This window comes from Melospiza georgiana, chromosome 4 (genome assembly GCF_028018845.1).
Source record: "Melospiza georgiana isolate bMelGeo1 chromosome 4, bMelGeo1.pri, whole genome shotgun sequence".
NCBI classification, from domain to species: Eukaryota; Metazoa; Chordata; class Aves; order Passeriformes; family Passerellidae; genus Melospiza; species Melospiza georgiana.
The window spans coordinates 30,960,448-30,986,503 of NC_080433.1; the positions used below are offsets into that span (position 1 = coordinate 30,960,448).

At 52.9% G+C, this 26,056-nt stretch overlaps 2 protein-coding genes across 3 annotated transcripts; one reads left to right on the top strand and one right to left on the bottom strand.

The window, feature by feature from the left end:
- Positions 1-1,134: 1,134 nt before the first annotated feature.
- On the top strand, positions 1,135-21,700 carry MICALL1 (MICAL like 1). 2 transcript variants are annotated; one of them, XM_058022143.1, is made up of 16 exons: positions 1,135-1,300; positions 7,400-7,448; positions 9,474-9,615; positions 10,729-10,832; positions 11,438-11,568; positions 13,776-14,356; positions 14,884-14,947; positions 15,611-15,996; positions 16,273-16,751; positions 17,201-17,335; positions 17,664-17,790; positions 18,147-18,237; positions 18,609-18,682; positions 19,088-19,202; positions 19,537-19,583; positions 19,887-21,700. In XM_058022143.1, exons 1-16 carry the CDS (start codon positions 1,155-1,157, stop codon positions 20,006-20,008), a joined length of 2,793 nt encoding a protein of 930 aa, XP_057878126.1. In that variant the 5' UTR covers positions 1,135-1,154; the 3' UTR covers positions 20,009-21,700. The 2 variants fall into 2 exon arrangements, with proteins under 2 accessions (XP_057878126.1, XP_057878127.1); XM_058022144.1 differs by having other exon boundaries at positions 16,333-16,751.
- Positions 21,701-22,379: 679 nt separating this feature from the next.
- Positions 22,380-26,051, bottom strand: C4H22orf23 (chromosome 4 C22orf23 homolog). The gene is made up of 6 exons (XM_058022145.1): positions 25,948-26,051; positions 25,660-25,722; positions 25,118-25,294; positions 24,508-24,642; positions 22,998-23,098; positions 22,380-22,703 (listed from the first exon to the last, which is right to left on the bottom strand). Exons 1-6 carry the CDS (start codon positions 26,036-26,038, stop codon positions 22,602-22,604), a joined length of 669 nt encoding a protein of 222 aa, XP_057878128.1. The 5' UTR covers positions 26,039-26,051; the 3' UTR covers positions 22,380-22,601.
- Between the last annotated feature and the right edge of the window lie 5 nt (positions 26,052-26,056).

Consider the following 26,056-nt stretch of genomic DNA (forward strand, 5'->3'; position numbering starts at 1 on the left):
CTCCAGCCTCGCCTGCTGCAGCAGTGTTTGGTGAGTGGAAGTGGTTCTGGACAAAATGGTTTTGTCAGAGGAAACCACAGTACAGGGGCATGTGCTCTGTGTCTCTGACCTACAGTTGTGAAGGGGTGAGTGTAATTATGGAACCTGGAAAATTCAAGAAAATCTACCTCATCCTGCTGTCCCTTAGGATACATCAGGAAGATGCTGTCAGGCGGCTTGGGGGATGCTGAATAGCCAGTACAGTAATTACAAGACTGACACAATGTTTCATTTCCTTTTTTGCTTACAGAGTAGTTTTTCTTGTGATCTATGCCACAGCTTATCTTGGGATGTGGGGAGATTGTACAAACCAGTCAGAGAATTTATTTTTCACTTGTTACGGTTCTGGGACCATAGAATGATAGAATGAACAGTGGAGTAGAAGAAAGAGGGTCGGTACTACTGCTGAAATCTGAGTGAAGGAAGGAGTGTAGAGCCCATACAAAATAATTGCAGAGATTGGACTCTTAAAGATTTGGAGCTGGCAGCAGTGAGCTCAACATCAGTGTGATGGTTTGTTTTTCCACAGAGGTAGCTGTTGGAGGTGAAAAGAAGACTAAACCCAATAAAGTAGCCTTTAATAGTGTGCTTCCCCCCCTTGCCAAGCCATCGCCCCGAGCGTGCACACCAGCTCTCGTGACAATCCATCGCCTCGATGTTGTTCCTGAGATTGTATCGCACTCTTCCTCCACGTCTTCCTGGGCTTCCTGTGAAGCGCTGCCTGTGACTCCAAGTGTCTTGATCTTCAAAGCTCTCCTTGGCCCTGAGCCTACCCTGGGAGCCACCTACGTCCCAGATGTACTCCACTGCTTGTGCCCCTAGGACTGCTGAGAGCTGCTTCTGCCTGGAGCAGCCTCTGTCTAAGCCTGAGAGGGTTTCAGAAATCAGGCTGCCGAGGGGTTTTTAATCTAGTTGAATTTAAGTTGTGTTCAGGCCCAGCTCTTTCCCCGAGGTGGCAGAGGGAGCTTTCCCCCGCAGGCCGCCCTGCTCCCCGGGAAGCGCCGGGCCCGCGGGAGCTTCCGCGGCGTGCCCGGGCCCCGCCCCCGAGCCCCGCCCCGGGAGGCCCCGCCCGGCCCGGGCTGGCGGCGGCGGCGGCGCTGGGAGCGGCCGCCCCGATGTCGGGTCCGCGGGGCGCCCTGCAAGCCTGGTGCCGCCGGCAGTGCGAGGGCTACCGCGGCGTGGAGATCCGCGACCTCAGCACCTCGTTCCGCGACGGACTGGCCTTCTGCGCCATCCTGCACCGCCACCGGCCCGACCTCCTGTGAGTGCAGGCCGCGCCTCGCCGCCGCTCGGACGGGGCGCCGCGGGGCCACGGCTGCCGCCCGCGGGCGCTGCTGGCAGGAGGAGCGGGGGGCGCGGAGGTTTGGGGCGCGGGACCCCCGGGACCCCCCTTTCTGGAGAGGATGGGCCGCCTGTGCTCAGCAGCGATTACGGGGGACTCGCAGGGGTTTGGGGGGATGGAGGAGCCGTGGGAAGCGGCTCCAGGCTGGCTGGCAGGGAAGCTCCCTGAGCGGGGACGTGAGGGGCTCAGAGAGCGGATGTGTCTCTGTTGCGCTGATGTGCTGGTAGGGGATGCGCTGAAGAAGATGCTGTCGAGAAATAGTTGGGTACTGGGAATGAAGAATTCCATATTCCCAGGCAGTGCTCAAAGCCAGATTGTATGGAGCTCTGAGCATCTTGGTCCAGAGGAAGGTTTCCCTTCCCATGGCAGCAGGGTTGGAATCAGATGATCATTCAGGTCCCTTGCAAGCCAAACTATTCTATCACTCTGGGTTTCAGCAAATGACCTTCTGACCTGGTCCTGCAGACCTGTCAAGGTCTTAGGGTTAGCAGAAGTCGTGCAATATAAGGGTGGTGAGAGCACGGAGGTGGACTAGGTTCCATGTGCCCTAATGGGAGTGGTGCCTACTGGAGAAGAGATGTGGTGTTGGTATCTGGGTGTGGGGGTGTTTTGCCTCAGCAAGAGGTGAGCTTTCACACGTCAGGAGGGCCAGAGGCCTGTCCTGCACAGGGACATTCCCACAGGCAGCCACTCTGAAATCTGTAGAGGCCTGGACCAGGTTGCTGCTTGCATTTGCTTCTAGCTTGTTTTCTCTGGATGCCACAGTGAAAGCAGGAGGCAGCAAAAGCCAGCAGGGGTGTTGAGCCTCTCTAGCCTCCCCCAGCTTGGATATCTCTGGGGTGGAATGTGATTTTCAGGAGGCAGACACTGAGTTTGGGATTGCTTGGGGGTGCAGCGTCAGGCTGGAGAAACTGGCTGGGCTGCTGGCAGGAATCTGCCCCGACCTGCGCTGTAACCCTGTGCCCCGGCGGTGCTGGGAATGCGGCGCCCATCTGCTCTGCTCCCTGGAGCCCTTGCAGGGCAGGTAGGCATCACCCCAGCTCGCTGTGCCTGCGGCGTGCACGCGCTCCTTGGCCTGCCCTAAAGCCGGCTGGGGTGGTGTGTCCCGTCACGTTCTGCTCTGGGGTTGGTGGTTCTTCCTCTGAGGCTGCCCATACTGGCCAAGTTCTCTTTCCTCAGCTGGCCTCAGGAAGGCCTTTTGCCGTGACAGCAACCTCTGTCAGGCAGAGGGTTGGCTGTGACTCCGCTGTGGAGCTGTGGTGTCCATGAGAGAGTTGAACAGGCTGGTGTCCTTACGAGCTAAGGCTGAGCAGGTAGGCTGGAAACTGAACTGCTGCCTGCTGTGTTTCAGGTGGTTGCCCCAAAACCCTCAGCATGGTGTTCTGGAATGACTGAGAGCCAAGACATAACGGTGTCTTTGCATCAATCTCTGGGTCTTGAAGGAGCTGTGTGGTCTTGTGTCCTGCAGCTCTTGGATGGTATGGCTCACTCTGACTAGCTAGAATGGAGCCTCTGAGAATAGTCCCAGTGACAAGGCTGTTGGGTAGGAAGAGGCATATTAAGGACAAGAACACGTGCAATTAATATATTTTTTTGTAAATGGCACAGCAGCTGGGAACTGAAAAGCAGAGGTTCAGTAAAAGCTTATGATAAGCACCACTAAAACCACCTGATGGTTTCCCATTAACCATATTTGCCATCCCATTAAGGCAGAGGCTGGTGCTCTTAAGTTGTCAGTGGGCTTAAATCTGCTCCTGGAAGATGTCCTAACTACGTGCTTCACAGGTCCTCTGCACGAGCTGCAGTGTAGAGACAAGGCCCAGGGCCTTACAAGGACATGGCATGTTGTAGAAGGATTTTCAGACCGTCAGGAGAGCAGCATCATTTCATCTGATTCCAGCTTCTTCAGCCTGTCCCAATTTGGAAGTGGGAAGATTGGATCAGAGGCAGTAAATCTCCTCACGGCAGAGGAAAAGTGGTTGCCCTTCTTTTCTTCTAAAGTGCTTTCAGTCAGTGCAGTAATGGGACTTGGCAGGGATCTGCAGTGCCTTTCTGACCTGTGTGGTGTTCCTTTGTGCGGGGCTCTCCTGGCCCGCACAGACAGCTGTGCTGCTCCCCAAGGCTGGGGTTCCTCTGAGCTCCACAGAACTGCCAGTTCCTCTGCTTCCCTGCTTCCTGCTGCCTTCCCCTGGGATTGCTGAGAGGAGCAATGGGCACATCCATCGGAGAGCTGAGCTGAAGCTCTTCTCCACCTGTGTGACACCACTTCTCTGCCACCCTGATCCCTTGGGCAACGCTGCTGTGGTGGCTGTCCGCCTATCCCAGTTTTCTGACCTTGCCTGGGTGCACCCCTGTTGTGCTGCTGTGCTGGGAGGGAGCACATGAGGAAGGGGCTGCCATGAAGGACCACATGGGTAAGTGAGACTGAGGACAGTTTTCTGCATGACTCCTGGTTTGAACACAATTATTGTGGAATAAGGCAAATTGGTGCTGCCGTGGAGAGCTTTGGAGCAGCTCCTGCAGAGCTCTTGAAAACACTATAGATACGGGGTTTTTGAAAGAAGTAGACTGGATTCCTCAGTGTCTACTGAATAAAGGTGTCTTGAAGTGACCACCAAGAACGAGGTGCACACCTCCAGGACCTGTGTGTTGAACCAGGCAGATAAAAATCCCCGACTCCATTGTTGTAGGCACTTCACTTGGCTTTGTTACCTCACTGTCTCAGTCAGGAAAATGGGAAACTTGGATTTAGCCTCTGACTGTGCTGCTGGCTGTGTGATCTAGAGATGAGACATTTAATCTCTTCTCTTCCCTTTTCAGTTAAGCTGTCAACAGCCAGACCAACTTGACGGTGGACTGTGAGGTTTAATGGGTTTGTTTGCTCAGTGCTCTAGAAATCTGAAGCATGAAATTAGTGTTTACAAGGCATTTGCTACAGATTAATGAAGCAAAGAGCATCTTTCAGCATCTCAAGCTGTACAGCCTCCCTGCCATGCAGGGAAGGATCTTGGCATTCAGGCGTTAGAAGAATAAAGGAGTATGGCACATGCCTTTGGAGTGTTGGGAGAGATGGAGGCTTGAGGATAACAGGAGATGAGAGTTGTTTTAGAAACGCTGTTTTGTGTCCCTAGAGCCGTGGCTTTGGTTACAGGCAGGATCACAAATCTTGTTTGTTCCTTCCCATGTACTGCCTGCATTTCCCTGACAAGACCTGGAAAGCTGAATGGCTTATTATGTGGCACAGCCTTAAAGTGCTCATGATTTATATTTGAGGAATCCAGGAATTTGCTCTGGTTTTAGCTGTACAGCACACCCTCCCCCCTTCCCTGGATCCGCTGTTCTCCCTGGCAGCTGCCCTAAACCCTGGAGTGCTTAGTGGCTCTGCATGTATCTAATTAGGTAAGTGCTTGGGATGTTATTTGCATAGAAATATTACTCCAGGATATGGTACAACACTGGGATTTGCTGTGTCAAGGCAGTTGTTCAGCTGGGATAGCCAGAGTCTTGCCTGTTCCTACATCCAGTCCCCTGGATGGGTGTGTTGGCAGGAGAGGAGCCTGAGCAGAGCTGGATGAAAGAGTGCTGAGATCAGGGCAAGGAAATAATGTGACATGCAGCCACATGTCACAGAGCTGCGAGATGGCAAGTTCTGGGCTCTCTGCAGAGGAGTCAGTTTATAGAGGGGAAAGGGGTGTGTCTGGAGTGACTTTTCCCCATTCCTGAGAGGCCGTGCTCCTTGCACATTGGTGCTGGGAGCCTGCCTGGAGCCCCAGGGATGCCACGTGACCAAATGGCATATGGGAGTGCTCATGTCAGGAGCAACACAGGGCAGTGTGGTCCTGCTTGGCTTCTCAGAGAGGGAGCTGGAAAATGCAGTGGAGAGGAACGGAATGAACTGATCCCTGGGGCCATGTACTGATGGACTTCAACGTCTCAGATAAAGCTGAGTCTGCAATCCTACAGTAATGGAAAAGAATCTTCTATTCCCTTGCTGCTTGGTAACCCCTTGATACCTCTTGAGCTTCACATCCTCTCTGCTGGCATCTGCTTTTCCTAATGGAGTTGCCTTGGTATACTAAAACTAAAACAGCTTTGGTTTGCTGGGGCAGAGTGGAATGGACACGATGTTTTGTCTGTCAGAAAATATTCTCCCAGCCCAGCCCACCAAGGAGTCTTCGAGCTTCCAGCTACACCACTCCCATATCCTGAAAGTGAAGGCATTCAAAATGGAGGTCATGAACGTTTAGAGGGCAGTTGATATATAACTTTGCTGTCATTGCTTCTCCTCTGTTCCAAGTTGGCATTTTCTTTAAAAGGAAAAAAAAATACTGCAAGGTTAAAGGACTTCTCTTGGCAAAAACAAAACAAAAACTTAGGGAAAAAACATCTCCCAGTGGAGACTAGTTATAATTACAAAAATGGCAGTGGTTTTGACATTAAAGCATAGGCTGCAGCTGAAACTTTTGCTGATCAGCATATAGAGAAGAAAAAGTTGTTGTATTTTGAGCAGCCAGAGCTGTGTACATGTATTTGCATGAGCTTTCAGGAAGGTACCAGAGCTGGATATCCAGCCCACCTTTCTGTGTCTCTGCTGCATTTGCTCCTGCAGCAGTGAGTGGCTGCAGCTTCGTTTGTCTGTGAGGAAACGGCACCAGCAGCCTCTTGCTTTTGAAGGGAGGAAGTGTAATTTTCTGGTGGTGTAGGCAGCTGGGAAAACCTTCCTGAGCTCATCACAGACTTCCTCTGCAGCTTTGGGAAAGCTGCATGAGGGGCTTTGAGAAGGGGCTGGCTGCCCTGCTGTGGGGCACCAGGACAGGTTGTGTTCCAGGAAAAGGCAGTAAAATCCAGAGGGGGATGGAGAAAGGAGGTTCATGCAGCCCCTCTCTGCAGGTGTGTGGTGCCACCTCACCTGGATCCTGGACAGCACCGTCAGGATGGGGAATGCATTCCCTCCTCTAGTCTGAATTGTCCTTCTGTGTCGGTCTCCCAAGCTTTGGTCTCTGTGCTCCATTGGGGTGGCTTTGCTTGACCCTAGACCTCTCTGGAGTGCATCCTCCCGTGAATCCAGCTAGCAGGCACACCAGGCTGCTGCATGAGGAGTTTTTTTGTAACAAAGCTGAGGTCCTTGGCAGGCGGGAGCTGTAAGCAGTGCAGTGTGATGCTGTTTTCACACATTGTACCCACACGCACATGCAAAAGGCATAACTAACTCCTTCCTGCATTTCTCCCCCTCTTTTGAAAGCCTGCAGACTGCTTTAACTTTTTGTCCCTCTGCCTCCCTGGTGAAGGCAGCTAATCAGTCCCTGTGGCCATGCTGAACCCCCAAAGGGCTCCAGGGGAGCAAATGAAATGGGTTTGAACAAATGGATCCCCTGGGCTGGAGACTTCTGGGATTCCTCTGTGTGCCCTGAACACCTTGCATTCAGCTCCAAGGGCTGCAGCTGAGGACTGTTTGTTATGCACTGTGAATGTTTGGGGAAAAGAAACGACAGAAGTGCAGTTGAAGATCTTCTGTGTCACCCCAGATTCCTTAAGGTGGTGCAGGGAGGTTTATGTAAGGATCCTCATAGAGCCCCCTGTATCTGTCCCTTCTTTCTCTTGAGGTGGGGGATCTGTGTCCCCATCCACCACTGTTGTGCCAGTTGCCTTGGAAAAGCAAGTTTGGGGTCATGTCGTGCAGTGTTTGGTGCAGCAGTGTGTGGTGCTAATTGAGACATGGCCCTGGTGTTTCTGCAGCCTTTAATCTCAAGGGCAGAAGTGGGTAACGAGAGACAAGAATGACATTTTAGTTTCCTGGTCACCACCCATTTGGGACTCGCTTTCTTTTTTTAATTGCAATTTCCCTTTGGTTTCCTTGTCCCATTACAATCTGAAATCTGCTTTGCCAAGGTTTTGTTTATCTAGGATCTTAGGTGTTGAGTTGTTGTAAGGTTGACTGTCCTTGGAATCTACATGTGATGGCATAGGGCCACTTTTCCTCTGCACTTCATGTGGCTATTTTGTGCTTTCTCATTTCAGAGACTTTGATTCTCTCTCCAAGGATGACGTCTATGAGAATAATCGCTTGGTAAGTTCCTGTTCTGCAGTGCACAGAAGGAAGAAATTATGTGAGAATGACTTGATGGAGGTCATGTAGTGTGGGAGGAATTTGTGACAGTGCTGAGGGTATAAGAAAAATCTGTGTTTGTAAGTAATAGGCAGGAGCTTCTCTTGAAACAAGGGAATCTGAAACATCAGCTTCCAGCCTGTTTATCCTAATGGTTGCCAAGACAACATCTCAGGTGAAGATTTAAATGGTGCAACATCTTGACTTCAGTTGTTCCAGATTTGCAGGCAGTGGAAGCAGGAAGCTAGTTTTACTTCTGGCATCAGCAGAGAGAAAGGTCATGCTGGACCCTGGTCTGCAATGTTCCCTTCCTGCTTGGGACAGCTGGAGCCCATAGCAGGAGCAGGCAGTGTGGAATGGGGAGGTGCCCAGCCCCAGGGGCTAGTGGTAGGACAGAGCAGCAATAGCCCTGCCTTTTTTAAATGACAGAAAGACCTAGTTGCTCCATCTGATAGTCTGTGGAAAGGCATGGCCCATCACCTGCCCAAGATGAGTTATGCTACATACAAATATCTCAAGGGTGGATGTCGAGGATGAGGCCAGACTCTTCAGTGGTGCCCAGCAACAGCAGAAGGGGCAGTGGGTACAAACTGAATTACAGGAATTTCTCAGCTGAATTTGAGGAAAAACATTTTTTACTGTGAGGGTGACAGAGCACTGGACTAGGCTGTCCAGAGAGGAAGTGGAGTCTCTTGCTCTGGGGATGTTTAAACCCCAGCTGGATGTGATGTTGTGTCACCTTCTTTAGCAGGGGTTTGGACTGGATGATGTCTGAGGTCTCTTTCAACCCCGGCCATTCTGTAATTCTGTGATTTGGGATTTACAGGGTTAGGGCTGTCCAGCTGTGTCCTGGCACGTCCTTTCCTACACCAGTTGGCCCCTTTCAGTCATTAGCAGCTTTTTCCATTCAAGACCCATACAATGAGTATCTTGTCCTATTAGAGACCTCTCAGGTGGGGTCTCTCTTCTCTCCTTGCTCCTTGCAGCCTTGTGTGCAGTAAGACTCAGTCTGGACAACTGACTTAAAACCAGGCTGAGCAAAGCAGGATGTCCATGGGGGGCACTTTTATGCCCCTAGTTACTGCAAATATCTATTTTCTTTTGTTTCTCCATTACTTTCCTTTATAACTCACACCCTGCACAGCACCTCATGCCCCAGAGACTAGGCACCTTCAGTCTTCACCCACACCCGGTACCTTTACCTGTGCACCTGGTACCTCACCATTCAGTGCCCAAACCACTCTCATCTCTTCCTGACTTATTTTTCTTCAGTCCCTGCCATAGTCTTGCACCCCAGTCCCTAGGAGATCACTGTGGGTACGCTGCCCTTGGCTCAGCAGAGGGATGGCCAGTGTAGAGACAGTAATCCACACACACTGACAAGTGGGAAACTCTCCAACAGCTTTTTTTCTCCTCCATTCCTTCCTTTTGTAGCAGTGTGTGCAGTTGGAGGAGATGGGTGCTTCTTATCACAGTGTCCTTGTTTCTGCTTGCTCAGACACAGAAAAGTACTGGAAGTACTGGCTTGTGCACGGCAGGGTACTGGATGTTGAGCTGGGATGACTCTGCTGATCGTGGGAGGGGAAGGTGGGGCACCCCAGAGCATGAAAGGATGGGCAGTCAGTGTTTCTGTGGGGTGAGCATTTGGGGTGGCTGGGGACACTGCTCAGTAGAGCTCAGTGTCACTGCAAGTACCTGCCAGCCCTTGGCCCTTTGTGGTGCCAGCCAAGACTCTGCCAGGTTCTTGCATGAGGGCACTGCTGGTTGAGCTGAAAAAACACTGGGGTTTTTTCAGTGAAAACTTGAAGGGAACCTTGCTTCTATTGCTTCTTTTTTTAGTCAAGTAGCACATCTGGAAGCCTCTGTCCATAAGGGATGCCATAGGTTCAGTATTTAACCTTCCCTGGGGCCCTTCCAATTTGATATTTCTCTTACTTTTCATGAAGCATCAGTTTTCTTCCCTTAGTGCCTCTGTTGTTCCTGCAGGCCTTTGAGCTGGCAGAGCGGGAGCTGGGCATCCCAGCCCTGCTGGATCCCAATGACATGGTCTCCATGAAGGTCCCTGACTGCCTCAGCATCATGACTTACGTGTCTCAGTACTACAACCATTTCAACACCCCCAGCCAAGGTGAGTGTCCTCCCACCCGTCAGGCTTCCAGTTTGCCCCTGCTTGAGTACAGGAAACCCAGCACAGCCCTGTGCTTCTCCTTCCTGTGGCAACAGGGAGCTGTGTTTGTGGGGAAGGAGAGAGGAGCAGGTAGTACCTGTCTCTCCTGCATCTTGCTGGTGCCCCTGAGGAGGGCCTGGAAGAGAGAGTGCACTGGGGTGAGGTTTCACAGGAGGTGTGGGGTGATGTAATAGCTCAGGCTGTGGAAAAAGCAACGCCTTTCTCCTCCCTCTGCACTGCATTCCTGCCAACTTGGGTTGGGCCACCACCCCTGGTGCTCATCAAAACTCTTTGTGATCTGCTCTAACCTACTAAAATAGGAGAAAGCTAAGTAGGAGCCCATCTCCCACAGCTAATCTTTATGACATGGGTACATGTAAAGTGACTGGAGGACAGAGGGAGTGGAGCCAGGCTGGAATGTTTCAAATCAGCTCATCTGTCCCTACAACTGCACCCTGAGCTGAGTGCTTTGAGACAGCTCTTCCCAGGCATCCTTTGGCTGGGTGGAGATGAGAGCTCCAGGTCTCCCCTGTTTCAGTCTGTAGCCACAACATCAGATAAATCTCTTCCACTTGTATATGCTTCTCCAGGGATGCTTGTCTCCCAGACAAGGAATCCTGCTGGGGGCTGGTGTGTGAGCTCCAGCCCCGACAGCAAGAGATGCTTCACAGACCTGCTGACAGCCTGGAAGCCCTGGGGCCCAGTGGGTCACCACAATACATCAGCAGCTGCCCCAGCTGCTCTGGGCTTTTAGCGTTGCTTAGGGAGTCAATTACAAGGAAGCCAAGTAGCACGTGATGAGTAAATAAAATCACAGTGAGAGGCTGGCATCCCTGGGCCACAGAAGGGGATCCACAGCAGGCCAGGATCTCTGGCAGCCTCACAGCTGACCCATTATTAGACTGTGTTTGTCTCTTCCACCTAAAATAAGCACTGAAGTTTTGGGAGAGGCAGGTCTCATCCTATGTCACAAGGCTGGATGATTTTATTTTTTTTCCCCTCCCCTTCCCGCACATGGGTGGTATGAGTCACCACTGCTCTCCACGCCTGATCCTCCTTCCCTCTTGCCTCCAGCCAGCGTCCCTCCGCCTATGAAGCGACCAACTGCTGCCTCCTCTCCTCCTCTGCTGTCCCACAAGACCCCTGTGGCTGCAGCTGAGAGTCCTTCAGCACCACAGGTACCTGATTTCTTGGTAAAGTTTCCAACACAGCCTGAGGCAGTGGTACCCCCTGTGCTGCAGGTGAGGAGATGGGGAAAAGCCTGTCACAGAGCCATGTAGGGGCCCGCCTGTGTATTTTGGGAGGGGTGTTTGGGATTTTGTTTCCTTGTGGGATCCGACTCTGACTGATTTTTCTCAGAGTCTGTGGACACTAATTTGTCCATAGCAGGCAAGAGGTTGGGCAGATTGGTGCTGGGTGTCCTTCCTATGTGGGGATAACCCTGTAGATGAGGAAAGAGCAGGAATGTGGGACTAGAAGGGCAGAAAAGATGCCTTTTTTTTCAGTTCTTAGCAGTTGTCTGGGATGGGACCTTTTTCAATGTTTCGCAGGACCCTGTTGCATGGGGTGTAGATTAGTCCCTTCCACAGCCCTTCAGCTGTAGATAGGGCTAAGGCACCTTTGGAAGTGGCCCCTTCTAATTTGGGAAGAGGCAGCTTGAGGGCAGCTGTTGTGTGCATTGTCAGCCCCTGAGGTCAGCCCCTGAGGCGCGGGCCGTGCCCAGAGAGCAGCTGCTGTGGGGAGCAGGCCGTGGCCCCGCGCTGAGCCGTGTGCTGTGTCCCAGGAGGAAGGCCCCTCGGAGCAGCGGCCCCAGCGCAGCGCGCCCAGCAGCACCTGCGCAGCCTGCCAGCAGCACGTCCACCTGGTGCAGCGCTACCTGGCCGAGGGCAAGCTCTACCACCGCCAGTGCTTCAGGTAGGTCGTGGCCAGGCCTGCCGGGGCAGCCTCGCCTCGGCACACGGGGCCTGCTGCACCCCATCTTCGAGTGTCTGCATCCCTGGGCAGCATGGAACATGAACAACAGTACTTGAAATGAGAGTGAAGATGTTCCATTTGCCTGCCAGCCCCATGTCTCAGTGCTCTGACTGGCTCCTTTTGTCCCTGTGCTCCATTCCTATCCTGCTCCCTGCCTCCCTTGCTGACTTGTGCTCTCCCACTTCATTTACTTGGAATCCCAGCCTCTTGAGCTTCTCCCACCTCCATAAAAAAGGATGCTCTACCTCTTTGCCACCTGCCTACTCAGGACCACCCCCCATCCCCTTCAATTGAGGTCTGAGCCATGACATCATCCTACAGACCTCCTTCCACCTACACTCCACATCCTCAACTGGATATACAGGCTTCCATGCTGCCTGGGTGGTGCTACGCTCCCAGGGAGCATGTGGAGAGCTGCAGACTCTCAACAAACTGAGCAGTGAGCAGCTCTCTGGTTACTCCCTGAGTACAGGTTCTTACCTGCAGCACCTGTGAAATAATTTCACTTTGCTTTCTCTGCTGTGATGATGAAGAAATGAGATCTCTCCCATGGGCCACAGGACAAGGGTTGGCATCTGATCAGAAACATGGAGCCACTGGGTAGATGTGGGAGGCCTCATTCACCTGCCTAAGCCAGTTGGCAATGTGCTGTAGAAACAGTGTCACAGGAGGGCAGCTGAGCTGAGATCAGTCAGGCTTCCCATCTGCAGCTGGGACAAAAGCAGGAGTTTTGGGGTGCAGGTGCAACCTGCACTGTCCTTATGGGCCAGGAAGAGGAGAGGTGCCATGTCTGCCGTGGCACAGCTCATAGCCATTCAGACTGAGCAGGGAGATCCCTGTAATTTAATCCCAAATATTTTGCCTCCTGATTGTTTTCTTGTCTATTTTCTGTTTTGTTTTGTTTTGTTTTTTTCTTCCTGTGCTGATTCATGGACAGTATTTGGTTAGAAATGTCCTGTGGCAGTGGTTCCTGTGGGCTGATGGAGATAAACCCAAAGCAAACCCACTTTCTCCCTTTGTCTGAGCTTTCCACCTCCTCATTTCATCCTACCCCTTCTCTCTAGAGTCCCTATGTCCTCACACTTCTGCTCTCCATTTTAAAGGAAATCCCTGTCAACTGGATGCCCAGAGCAGAATTCCATGCCAAAATTATCTGCTGGCAGTGTAGGGCAGCCAGCTGCTGCAAGCACCAGGCATTCAGACAAGAAGGAACAAGCTTGGTTTTCATGGGAGTGCTTGATCAGCCCCTTGCCTTTGGCTGTCTTTCATGTATGCTCTCCACCTCCCTTCCCAGGTGGAGATAGACTCACTTGGTTGCCAGTGCTTTGTATCACGCTTGTGCCTGGAGGGATTCATTAGGAAGCATTCAGAGGCTCAGTGGGGGAAGAGTGGATGATCCAGGGAGATGTGGCAGACAGCAAAGGACAGCTATCAGCCCAATTTCAACAGGCAAGGCAGAGTGTAAGAATGGCCCTGCTGCTTAAGGCTCTTGTCCTTCCAGGCAAATGCTGTGGCCCAGCTGGATGCCATGGTCAGCATTACTGAGGCTGAGCATGAGACAAGGCTTGCGTGTTCCTTCTCCTGAATACTCTGGAAGCCTCCAATGCAGGAATTTCCCAAGTAGAAATTGATGTAATTTTATTTAATAATCAGCATTGAGGAGCAGTTGTTTTACAAACAAATGTGGCTGATGGCTCTTTAATGTGCCAGGCTACCCTGCAAGGCAGCCCGTAGCCTCCCTGTGCCAGTTCTGAACCTCCCTGTGCCAGTTGCTCCCTAATTCCAGTTGATATTCACGTGTTTCATGTCTGTGAATGGTTGATCCCTCTCCCCGTTCCAAGTGTGGAAACCACACCATATCCCAATACCAACTGTCACCCTTCCACATCTGTTAATCCTTTCTGAGATGAAGGAAGAGCCCAAATGTGTGCAGTATTTGAGTTGTGAACTTGCCATGGGTTCCTACAGTGGCCTGGTTACATTTTTCTACTTATTTTCCGAATTACTTCCCCAAGGGCACTCTAGGATTTAATAGCAGGGGTAAGAACTAACTCTGTGTCCCTACAAGGGTCTTCAAGGTGTGTTTCCTTCTGTGAAGGGCAGGATGGCATCCCCCATCTCATGGTGCTCTCTCTTCTCCTTGGCAGGTGTAAGGAATGCTCCAGCACGCTGCTCCCAGGGTCATACAAGCCTGGGTTGGAGGCAGGGACTTTTGTCTGCACGCAGCATCGTGGTAAATTGGCCGTGAGCGGGAAGGCAGAGAGGAGACCCAGCCTGGACCGACAGTCACCAGAGCTAAGAACTGAGACTGGGGCTGACAGCATGGCAGAGAGTGCCCTCCAGGCAGGAGCAGAGGTGGGGAAGGATGATGCTGACTCCCAGGAGAGAGTGGCAGAGACCTCTATGCCTGCAGAGTGCCTTGCTGGCCCAGCAGAGAAGGACAGCACAGCCAGTAAAGCAGAGACACCGACAGCCCCTGCTCATGCTGGCAGTGGGGCACCTGTCTCCCAAACTCCCCCCAGGCCTCCAATCCCCAGCAAGCCTGCAGGGCTCACCCAGGACAAAGCCAGCTCGCTGGACGGACGGCTCAGAGACTCACGTCCCACCCCAGCCCCAAGGAAGGCCACCGATGCGTCTGCCCTGTCCCCTCCGGCCTCCCACCCTGTCCCCCGGCCCAGGTCCACTCTGCAGGGCGAGGGCAGCGAGTGTGGGCCTGGCATGGTGAACGGTAAGAGGGCAGGGTGGTGCCAGGGGTAACCCTCCACATCTCAGCGGCTGAGGTGCTTGACTGCAGGTTGGCTGAGTTCCCTTCCTTCTCTGCAGCCTGACACTCTTCTGCCTCCCAGTAAATCTTGGGCTCAGACACCAGGTCTTTGATTGTCAACAATTGCCAGCCATCCCCATAGTAAGGAGAGCAGAACTGATTTTCCTGCCTGTCTGCTCCCTTGTACTTCTCCAGAGTTCTCCAAAGGCAGCAAGCCAGAGTGGAGGGAAGTTGGTAGAGCTGGAGGAGCTTGCAGGTGTGGGAACAGAGGGGCATGTCAGTTCTCCAGGTGCAGCTCCCAGGGAGAAGTGGGGCGAAAAAGGGAAAGGGGATGTTTGGGGTTAGCTGGCTACATCAACTGTGGGAGAAATGCCATGGGGTCTTCTGGGAATAGCCACCTTCCTGTGGGAAGGTATCTAAGGTGCATCCTGTTGGTTTAACCTCTGTCTTCATGTCCTTTTGTTGTTGTGACTGACTCTATGTCTTTCTAGGTCGGGTACCTGAAACCAGCCCCCCTGTCCCAAAACCTCGAGGGAGACCCTGCTCCTCTGATCGGTAAGTCCCTCTGCTTGCAGGTCACCTGAGAGCTCCATAGCAAGCTGGGGCTGTGGGGACAGCAAGCTGTGCTCTTCTCTCTCACCTCCATCAGCTCCTGCTCTTAGGAGCATGTAGGCTTTGACCAGGTTCCTTTTCCAATAGGAGCTAGCCCAGCATGGCCAGGCCAACAGTGTTCATCCTTACCTCCCAGGCATTCTTCTCTTATTGTAAAGAGCTTGAGAGCTTAGAAAGGTGTTTCTGTGGCACAGGCAGATTGCCAAATGCCTTCTGAAATAACCGTGCTTGTGGGTGCTGAGAAGGGGACATTTTCTGCTTTGTGGAGGGTTTGACCTGGGAAAGGTGGGAAGACCAGCTATGTTCATAAAGCTCAGCCTTTACCACTGCTTAGCAGATAGAGGCTGTAATATTCAGAAACCAAAACACTGGGCCCAGCAGGCAAGTCAGTCAGGCTGTGTTTCCCTAAGGCCTGTGGGTTTGCCCACAGAGAGAGAGAGACACTGTGTCTGGGGAAGCCTAGGGATGTCCTTGGGTGAGAAAGCTGCTTCTGCATGGGAGACATCCTGCTCCATTTTTCCTTTCCCCCAAGGGCAAAGTCTCTCTCCAGTGCCTTGCCACCCCACCTTGTCTCTGCCATCTTGATTTCTCTTTCTCTTCTACCAGTGGTGGAGCTACTGCAAGAGCCAAGGACCCGCCGTGGATGGCCTTAGTGCAAGCAGAGCCCAAGAAGAAGCCAGCTCCCCCTCCTCCCCCAGGCAACAGCCATGAGACTCAAAGTAGGACTTCAGAGGAGGAGGATGGGGAGGAGGTGGGGAAAGCCAGGAGTGAGGAGAGCAGGTCTGATACCACAGAGCCCAAACCCTACAACCCCTTTGAGGAAGAGGATGAGGAGGAAGTGGAAAGTGCTGACACCAAAAAGAGCACACCTGAGCAGGAGCAGAGCGAGACAGCTGCCAAACCTCTCCACCCCTGGTATGGCATCACTCCTACCAGCAGTCCAAAGGCAAAGAAGCGGCCAGCTCCACGAGCCCCCAATGCTTCCCCGCTAGGTGAGCTTCCTCCTGCTCCTTTATCCCTCCTCTGCATCCCCTGTGCATCCCCTTGGAGGTTCCCCCTTCCCAGGTGCCTCTGCATCACCCTGGCAGGCCAGGCCTTTATGCAGTGATGGTTGCATTAGTTTGCATTAGCCATGTCCTCTCTCCCCAGTGGAGCACAGCATCTGCAGGCAATATTTTACGCTGACCCTTGTGTCCAGTGTATGCCACCCTCCCCTTGTGTCCTGGCTGTCCCTTCATTCCTCCCTGAGCTCTCCCTTTGCTTTGCAGCCCACCACCCCATCTCCAGGCTGTCACACTCTGAGCCATCATCCTCCACCCCTTCTCCAGCCCTCAGCCTCGAGAGCATCGACTCTGAGAGTTCAGCCAAGGTGCTGGGAGACACCGAAGAGGCCTCAGTGCCCAAAAGCTCCTCCGAGCCCACTGTTCACTTGCCAGCAGCCGCCAAGAGTTCCAGCACTGAGGCACCGCTGGCCAGCGTCTCCTCCGGGGAAAGCCCTGCTGTCCCAGCCAGCCTCTCCACCAACTCCCCCTTCTCCTCCTCCAGCGAGCTGGCCAGCCTCAGTGGGGAGACGCAGCCCAGCACCCTGCACAGCAGCAGGAGCATCTCCACTGGCAGCCTAAAGACCAGCCCCAGCCGGCTGCCCCCCAAGCCTCCAGCTGGGGCTAGCCCTACACCCATCCTCTTGGCTTCAGATGGGGGTGCTGGGAGCCCCAAGACATCTTCCTCACCCAAACCACAGCTGAAGGTGAGATGATGACCTTCTCCCCATCCAGATCACAAGGCTTTTCTTCTCCATCCATCACTCGGTCACAGGGGATCTGTGGGGCCAGGCTTGCCCCTTTGCTTGATGTGTCACCCCCTGAAAGCAAGCTTCAGATCTGTGTTAAATGGTGGCTCTGCTTGTACTCTGCCTATCCCATGTGCTAGAGAAGAGGCAGAATGTCATGTAGTCTGAGCAAATAGGAAGGAAAATATTTCAACATGCTTGTGAGAGAGAAGCTGGGAAACTGATGTCAAACAGGAGCACAGCTATTTTTTTGAGTAGGTGCTTGTGGAGATGAGTGCTGTGTTCCTCCTTTAGGAGGCTGTGGGGCAGTACAAATGCTAGCACTGCCCTGTCTGCTCATTCCCACCTCTTGGGATCCCTTCCCTTCCCTGGATGCTCATGTATCTGCTTTTGTCTGCCCTCTCCAGTCTTCCTGCAAAGAGAACCCCTTCAATCGGAAGCCATCGCCTGCTGCCTCCCCCTCAGCAAAGAAACCTTCCAAGGGCTCCAAGCCTGTGCGTCCTCCTGCGCCAGGCCACGGCTTCCCACTGATCAAACGCAAGGTAAAAGGGCCCTGGGGAGCGAGGAGGGAAAAGCTGGCTCTGTGCTATCCCCCAGGGCTGCAGCAGTCTGCAGGCACCCTGCTGAGGCATGTGTGGGCAGGGATTACAGCAGGTGGCTGGGGCTGGGGAGGAGGGTACACCTTGTTCATGAAAGCACCTTCCATGAAAGCATCTTCCTTTGCTCCAGAGTGGGGTGGGGATTTCAGATCCACACTTGGATGGAATATTCTGTTGTCCCTCTGCCCTTGCTAGTGTTGATCAACCTCTGGATTACCCCTGGAAACTGGAGTCTGGTGGTAATGAAAGTGTCTAATTTATGGTTTGGCAGGTGCAGACAGATCAGTACATCCCTGAGGAAGACATCTATGGAGAGATGGATGCCATTGAGCATCAGCTGGATGAGCTGGAGCACCGTGGGGTGGCCTTGGAGGAAAAACTGCGCAGTGCTGAGAATGGTATGTGGGTTGGGCTGTCTGTGGGTGTGGGGCAGGACAGATCCTAGGGCTGCCCTCTCTCCAGTCGAGGAAATAGCAACAGTGACTTCTTCCCTGCTGATGCTGGGGTTGGAAGAGCACAAGAGGCTGTGCTGGCCTCCAGGATTGGTCACAACCTTACCCTGAACATGGAGATGTCCCTAGAATGGAAACAGGTGGGAGAAGAGATAGGGTCTCTCTGGGCCTCAGAAATACGCTGAGGTTGGGTTGGCTCCAGCCCAGTGCCTCGTCCCTGGCTAGGCAGAGCCCAGCCTGTTGCAGGGTGATGGGATCCACCAGGGCTGGGAATGGCTCTGAACTGCCCTTTTGCTTGGCAGACAACCCTGAGGACAACCTGCTTGTGGACTGGTTCAAACTCATCCATGAGAAGCACATGCTGGTGCGCCACGAGTCGGAGCTCATCTACATGTAAGTGTGTGCAGGCATGTGGAGAGGCACTGACACTCCCTTGGGGAGCCCTTTCTCAGCCCTCCTGAAATGGTGCTTCCAGGGGAGATCCTGACCTGGTCTTGCCTAAAAAGGGAGGGAGTAGGGACAAGCAAATCTGTCCAGATGTGCTGAGACCTGACCCACAGTATGTCACCAGAGCCTCTGCAGCAGCTACCCCTGGAAGGCCTTGAGCAGTCAGGGCTGGTCCTTACTGGTCCTTGGTTCCCTGGCTATACAGAACAAGATCAGCATCTCGATGGTTCTTTCCAAGCTCACCCTGTACGTTGGGATGATGTTCCACCTCTCTGGAGCCTTGCAGTGCTTCCCAACATTTCCCCTTTCCTTTGCAGCTTCAAGCAGCAGAACCTGGAGCAGCGGCAGTCAGACGTGGAGTATGAGCTGCGGTGCCTCCTCAACAAGCCAGGTAAAGCACCACTCTGGGTGTGCTTGCCCCTTTTTCATAGAGTCATAGACTATATTGAGTTGGAAGGGACCCACAAGGATCATTTTTCCCCTGGGCATCATCTGTCCTCTCTCTAGGTGGATCTCAGGTGAAGAGAGGCAGATCTGTAGGGATGCCAGTGCAATCAGCTGTCCCTAGAGGCCCTGTCCCATCTCAATATATGTCCCAGTCTTGTGCAGGGATGTGCTCTTGTTGTCCCCAGGGAATGCCACATGCTCTGTCCCCATAGCACTGCTAGCCCAACTGGCCCCTGTAACACGGCAGGGTAGAGGGGATTGTGCTGGAGATCTGTGCCCCAAAGCCCTGAATTTCAGTGCTCCTTCAGCCATGTAACTGCCTGTCCTTCCCTGGGGTTTGGCTGGGTAGAGAAGGACTGGACTGATGAGGACCGAAGGAGGGAGAAGGTGCTGATGCAGGAGCTGGTGACCATCATTGAGCAGAGGAATGCCATTGTGAACTGCCTGGACGAGGACCGGCAGAGGTGAGTGAGGAATGGGGTGAGCTGGGGGAGAGGGGAGAAGCACAGCCTGTCTGATTCAGTGCCACATGAGTGCCTTGTGGGGGTGTCTCAAGATGTCCATGCTGCTGATGTCCTTCCCAGGCTTCCCAGTCCTTGTCTCTTTGAATGCTTTGTGTGGGAAAGACAGGACAGCACGTGCAGCCTGTGGGATTTATCCTGCTGGTTGCAAATGCTCACAAGACAGTGATGGATCTGCCCCTCTATGGCTTCTAAGTAGGAGGCTCTCTAGCCTTAAACAATACAGCAGCTGTTTTCAGGGCTGAATTTCTGACCTCTTTCCCATTCTTTCTTTCAGAGAAGAGGAGGAGGATAAAATGTTGGAAGCCATGATTAAAAGGAAAGGTAAGAAACAAATGGGAAGCTTTTTGGAGTGATGTTTTCACTGCTGACCCCAGTAAGGGGCAGCACGAGCCATTTGTGATATTGTGTGCAGGAGAGATTGAATCTATTCTGTGTAAACTGGGGAGACTTTCCTGCAGGGCCAGTAAAGTTAGAGGCTCAGTTGTGCTGCACTCCTCTGTTATCAGAGAAAGTGTTCTTGCAGTGGAGGGCTTTGATTCATGGCTGTCACCCTTGCTTATTGTCATGAGTGTGTCTGTACAACTATTGACATCCCACAGTAACAACCTCCCTTTGCAACCCCAGAATTTCACAAGGAGACGGAGACAGAGAGCAAGAAGAAAGGCAAATTCAAGCCCATGAAGGTGCTTAAGCTGCTGGGCAACAAGCACGACTCCAAGAGCAAGTCACCCAAGGAGAAAAGCTAGAGCAGGGAACACCAGCAGTTGGGAGGGAACCCTGACTTGCCTCTCCCTGACCTTGGCTCGCCTCTCCCCCTGCTCCCTCCCCAGGCACCCGAGCTGCTGCCCCAGGGAGATGCCAGCCCTCAGCCCAGAGCGGGTGAGAATGACCAAAGCCCTTCCCTTCCCAGGCTGTAGGGGAGCATGGCCATACCCTCTGTGAAGCCTTGTTAACAAAGTGGGATGAAGATGGATTTGCTTTTCAGATACGTTACCCAATTGTAACTCTTGTCAATAACTGAGATCAAGCAGAGGAGTTTCATATTTGAGGGAAAACTTGCACTAACTGCACCCCGTCCCTTCTCCCGCTCTAACTGTGACAGTTCTACGTGCCTCTGACTTCTGCCAGGAGGGGACTGGGCCTCCCTGTCCCTCCCTGCCTCACCATTCTTGTCCCTTTTCTGTTCCATTTTTAACTTCAGGAGAAAACTGACATTAGAATCAGGATCCTTTGGGTTTTACTGGCCTAAACTAAAAGGTTAAGAAAATACTCCTGCATCACAAGGCTCTAGAGCCATAGCCAAAAAAACAACTGGTGCCCTATTTATTGGGAGCCATCCCCTCCCTCGAGTGCCAGGGTGGGTGGCTCTGTCTCAAGGCTGAGAGGACCCAAGGGGACGGTGTACAGCTGCTAGGATGTAGCTCACGTGCCCTACTCAGGAACCCCACTGCTGCTAAACACTGCTGACTCTGCTGCCTTCCTGGGGAGGGAGGACCTGTTCCTTTTCCAGGCAAGGGCAGAAAAGCTCAAGACAGACTGAGTGCCAGTGAGGGGCACCAAGCTTGTGTCCCTGCTCACCAGTGCCACCCTTGAGCGGCAGGGGAGAGAGGCACGGTCACAACTGACCTTTACCCAGCTTCAGCTGTGTATACTTTAAAAGTGTGCAGATGTGGCTGGTTGTTTTTTACATCTCCTTTACTAGATGAATTCAAACCTATCCTAAAACTTTAAACCTCTTATTTTATTTGTCATGTGTGTGCGTGTGTGTACATCAGAGGAGGGAATGTGGGGGGCAGTGTTCTTCCAACCATCCCTTCTTTCTTCCATTTTTGTTTCCTGCCTTCACTTCCAAGATGATAAGTTATTTATTGAATTATTGGATCAGTCTCAATGAGAGTTTAATGGGTGTTTGGTTGGTCAGCTGTTCATCATGCCTTCTCATTAGCAAATTAGACATAACCAGCCCTGAGCCATCTGCTGCAGTCTCTTCTAAAAACCCAACAGGCTTTAGCCAAAATGCTCTTGGAGCAGTGCCTTGCAAGGTGGCTGGTGTAGCATTCTGGAGAGGGATCCTCATTTCCCAAAACCAGAGGGACCTGAGCCCCTCCTCAATCCCAGCATGCTCCCATGGCTGGGAGCTGGCCAGCTCAGCCCTGTGCTGGCAATGCCATCTCACCCTTGCCATACCCAGCAGGCTGATGAGGAACAGTGGTAGGGGAGGGGAGATCCCAAAGCACAACTCTTCTCCAAGGAGAAGCAAATCTGCTTTAGAGCCTGCTGTCACATCACTGTTGCCAAAGGCCACTGGGATCACTGCAGCCTGACACCCCTTGGCCCTGTGCCCGGTCAGAAGTTTGATTTGTAAATTATACTGTACTAACCCCATGACTTCCATTCACCTGAACAGAAATAAAAGAAACATTGGATTAAAAAAATGATTGTGGATTAGGTTTCTGATTCCTTTGTGCACTCGTGCTGTCCCAGGGCCAGGGCATGCTGCCTGGCTTTGGAAAGTGACTGAGTATTGCTAAGAAGCAGAGGATGAGATCTTAAGGAAATTGGAAACTGGAGGTTATGCTGGGATTTCCACAGGAAAAGTTGGACATCATGCTTCAGCCTGCTGGAGGACAGAGGTGTGGGTATTTATGAGGTGAGCAAACAGCCATTTCCAGTCTCTGTGGGAATAGAGTGGCTATTCTGCATACCATGCTTTCAGCAAACAAAAAAATCACAGCAAAGAGCAGCAGGCACTGGGGTGAAATGCCCTGTCCCTGCTTGGCACAGCTGTGTTGTGAGTCCCTGCCCAGTGGGCTGCCACCAGAGGTTTGCTGACGCTGCAGGTCACAGTCACAGTGACGTGCAGCAATGCCAAGGGCTTGTGATTGCACAAGGCTGTGCAGCTGCTTTTCTTCCAGAGGCATTCCCAGAGTCACAGGGCCAGGAGCCAGTAGGTTACAGGTGTGCTGGCAGTGTGTGTTGCCATCATGCTGTCATGAGAAACCTCCATCTCTGGGTAGATGGGTAGGAATGACATTTCTATGGATGGATTGCTGTACTCTGAGGCACTGCAGAGGAAAAGGAAGGCTCTGCTTTGTCATGTTTTGGGAGCCATTGCTCTGTGTTTTCATGTCTTTAATATTATTGAGCAAGAAGGGATCCAGTGTGTGGGAAGGATTTTACAACTTCTGTCGCTGTGTATGTACAAATTGGTCCTGCCTTCTAGTTTCAGGCAACAGATGGTGCTGCCCCCTCTTTGGAAACAGACAGGGATCAGCCTCCGATGCCCAGAGTCTGGGAAGAATAGGTGGGAACAAATTGCACCTGTGTTTTGCCCTTGGCTTAGTCTTGGAGATTGGATTTGTTCCCAACAGGGAAGGCTTTTGTCATATTTCTCATTTCCTCACTTCTTTTCTTGTCAATGATCTCCATCTCATGCAATTTCTGCAAAGTAGAAAGGGGGAGAGCTGAGCAGGGAGAAAGCCATCAGCTTTTTTTTTCTTCTCTTGCCAATCTCAAGAATAAAAACTTTGTTTCCCCGATTAAGTTACATGCAGAAATGGAAAGAAAGCTGGAAAACAGCTATCCACCATTCCTCAAATTCATGCCTGAGCTGTGCCATGAAGGGAAGCAGCTCTTTGCCCCCTTCCCTGCTCAGATACTGGAAAAGACTCTGGTTTATGATCCCTGACACACAGGATTCCCTCCATGCACTCTTCAGCCAAGGCCCTTGCATACCTGTGAGATTTCAGTGAGGACGATCCCTTGATACTTCTTGCCCTGTCCTAGAGCTTCCATCTCTGCCAGGAATTCCCTCCTCTCTTGAATTTCATTCATCACTGGTGGATAAGAGAAAAAACTGTGGGCATAGCATCCAGCCAAAAGGCAAGAAACCACGTTTCTGTCTAGATCTGAACCCCCACATTTCCTGGTTCTGCTTGAACAGCAGTCCCATCAAGGCAGGGTGATATCTGCTGTAACTCTCACCTTGCACAACATGTCATCACAATACCTCAGCAGTCCCTTACATACTGGGAAATGTTCCCTCTGCCCAACTTCTTACCACTCCCTTACTCCCAGGAACACTAGTTCTGTAGTTTTCTTTATGTGGACAATTCTCTTTTGCTTGTGGGCAATTTAACCAGTCTGTGGATGGAGACAGAACCTGCTAGTGAGGTTCATAGTTGATATGCATCACCCAGTGACTGCAACCATCCAAGACCAGGCATGGATCATCAGCTGCTGCTTTGCAGCACAAACCTGCAGCCAGCTGATCCAAATCCTGTCACAGATGTGTCAAGGACAACATTCAGCCTGTGACAAGTGTTGGAGGCTACCAATCACGTGTAAACTCAGCTGCCCTGGCTCCCTGCAGCAGGGCATACCCCTTCTTCTAGCAATGCCCATCTTTGTGCTGCCCTGGCTGGCAAAGGGCTGGCAGGGCTGTACACAGACACTGAAGATTCAAGCACAGAGAGGTATTAGGCAGGGTTTTGATATCCCAGTATACACTGCAGGCCAAAGTCTTTCATTGCTTCAAATTCTGCTCGATATTCAGGTTTTGCTAGTATAACAGCTGTGATCCTGGAGTGGAACAGCCCAAGCTGTGGTCAGGCTAACAAGTGACCTGGTCTGTGTTGAGTCATGCTTGCTGGGAAAAGGACCAGCAGTACCTGAGCCTGCTTCCCAGGTATCCCTGCACATCCCATGGCCATTCCCCTGCCAGCAGGGTGCAATTTGTTTGGGCAACCCAGAGAGCCATCTGCCAGCAAACCTGAGCAGTATAAGCTCTGTGAGTATGGCTGGATCAGAGTGTCACAGCAGTGAGTCCTTTCTCTTGGAAACTGGCCTTTGTGGCTCCTCCTGCCATGGCTTCAGGTTACTGGCGACACAGCCTGCCACCCCAGCCCTAGGAGGGAGCTGGCTTCGCAGGCATCCTGCCTGCCACCCCACCCCTAGGAGGGAGCTGGCTTCCCAGGCATCCTGCCTGCCACCCCAGCCCTAGGAGGGAGCTGGCTTCCCAGGCTTTCTGGCTGCCTCCCCAGCCCTAGGAGGGAGCTGGCTTCCCAGGCTTTCTGGCTGCCTCCCCAGCCCTAGGAGGGAGCTGGCTTCCCAGGCTTTCTGGCTGCCTCCCCAGCCCTAGGAGGGAGCTGGCTTCCCAGGCTTTCTGGCTGCCTCCCCAGCCCTAGGAGGGAGCTGGCTTCCCAGGCTTTCTGGCTGCCTCCCTGCTGGGGATGTGCAGACGTACACTCCTCAAACCGGTCAGGCTCAGCTATCTCCTCTTCCTTTTTCTGAACAAACACCTGCTCCACCTTGTCCTCCACCTCATCCTTCCCTAATGCTAAGATCTTCTGAAGTCTTCTCTTCTCCTTTTCCAAATCTCCTGTGAATGCCAAAGGAAAAAAACATTATTATCAGCATGTCTCCTCATGGAGGAGCCTGACCACACTGCTTCCCTGCTAAGTGTGCCAGAGGAAGTGTTTCATTAATGTCAGTCCGTCCCTGGCCTGTGTGCAAGCACCTTGTACACAGGTGTACAGAGCCCACCAAACCAACACCAGAGGCGTGGTTCTCATTTATGTGCTAGAAAATGATGTAGTGCTCCATTCTTACTCAAGGACTGTGCAGGTCCCTATCACCTGTCACCCCCAGCTGGCAGGCAGCAGTCAGCGAGCAGCACTTGCAGCAGATGTTCCCTCAAAGATCCATTTCTGAAGCATCTTTGCAGACTGAGGGCATCAGGACGTGGAGCAATTCAGATACACTGCCACTGCTGGGATTGAGGCAGGCGAGGGACAGAAGGGGAAGAGAGGCTCCAGGCATCACCGTGCATTTGTTAGCAATGTTTGCTGACTCACTTGTGGGCTGTGGCTTGAATTTCTCTCGCCTGTAGGCATCTCCTGCCTGGCAGACCTTGGCAGGTCGGAGAAGCGGTCTAGCTGGAAGCCTGCCCGGCTGACAGGCTGCTGCGTGGGGAACGGGCACTGGCTGTTGGCTGGATGGGGGGAATCTCTGAAGGGGCAGGGCATCTCCGCCTGGGGGATGAACCAAAAATAACAGCAAATCAGGCAGCGGGGACTCTGAATGGATGGCTCCGGGCCATTGCCAGCAGATCTACCTGTTCATCTACAGCAGCATCACAAACGAAGACCTCAGTGCCCCAGATGTCTCACCCTGGTCATTGGGCACGGCAGACTGCGGTTCAAGTCACACCGTGTCGCCTTGTTTGCTGGCTGACCCGTGGGGACAGCTCACCCCGTTTGTCCCCATGTGTCAGCAGCTGCCGTGCTGCTGCTTTAAAGCACTCGCCCATCCGAGCAGGCGGTGGGCGAATGCCGAGATGCTAAAGCTCCTCCCCAGAGCCCAGCAGCGGGCAGGAGAGCCAGGGGGCCTCACTCACGTGTCACATACGCCATCAGGTATCGCTTCTGGGAATGCGTCATCTGCAACTCCTCCATCATCCCTGAAAAACACAACGTGCCGATGCAGAGGCACCCGAGCCGGGCTGGGGAGCCCGCCCGAGGGTCACCTCCCCTCACAACCCCAGCCCGAAGAGGAAGATGCGGGTTTGGGAGACTCCAGGCGGGGCGGGACCGCGGTGGGACGCTCGGCCTCGGGGCGAGGCACGGTGCGCGGGACCCCGGCATCCCGAGCAGCTGAGCCCGGCCCCGGCCCGCTCCGCCGTTACCTCTCACTAACTCCCGCGTGCCTGTGCTGTACCGGGCCGGCCTGCCCGCCGCCGAGACCCCGCCGCGGCCCGGGATCCCCGCCGCCTCCATCGCGACGGCGGCGACCGG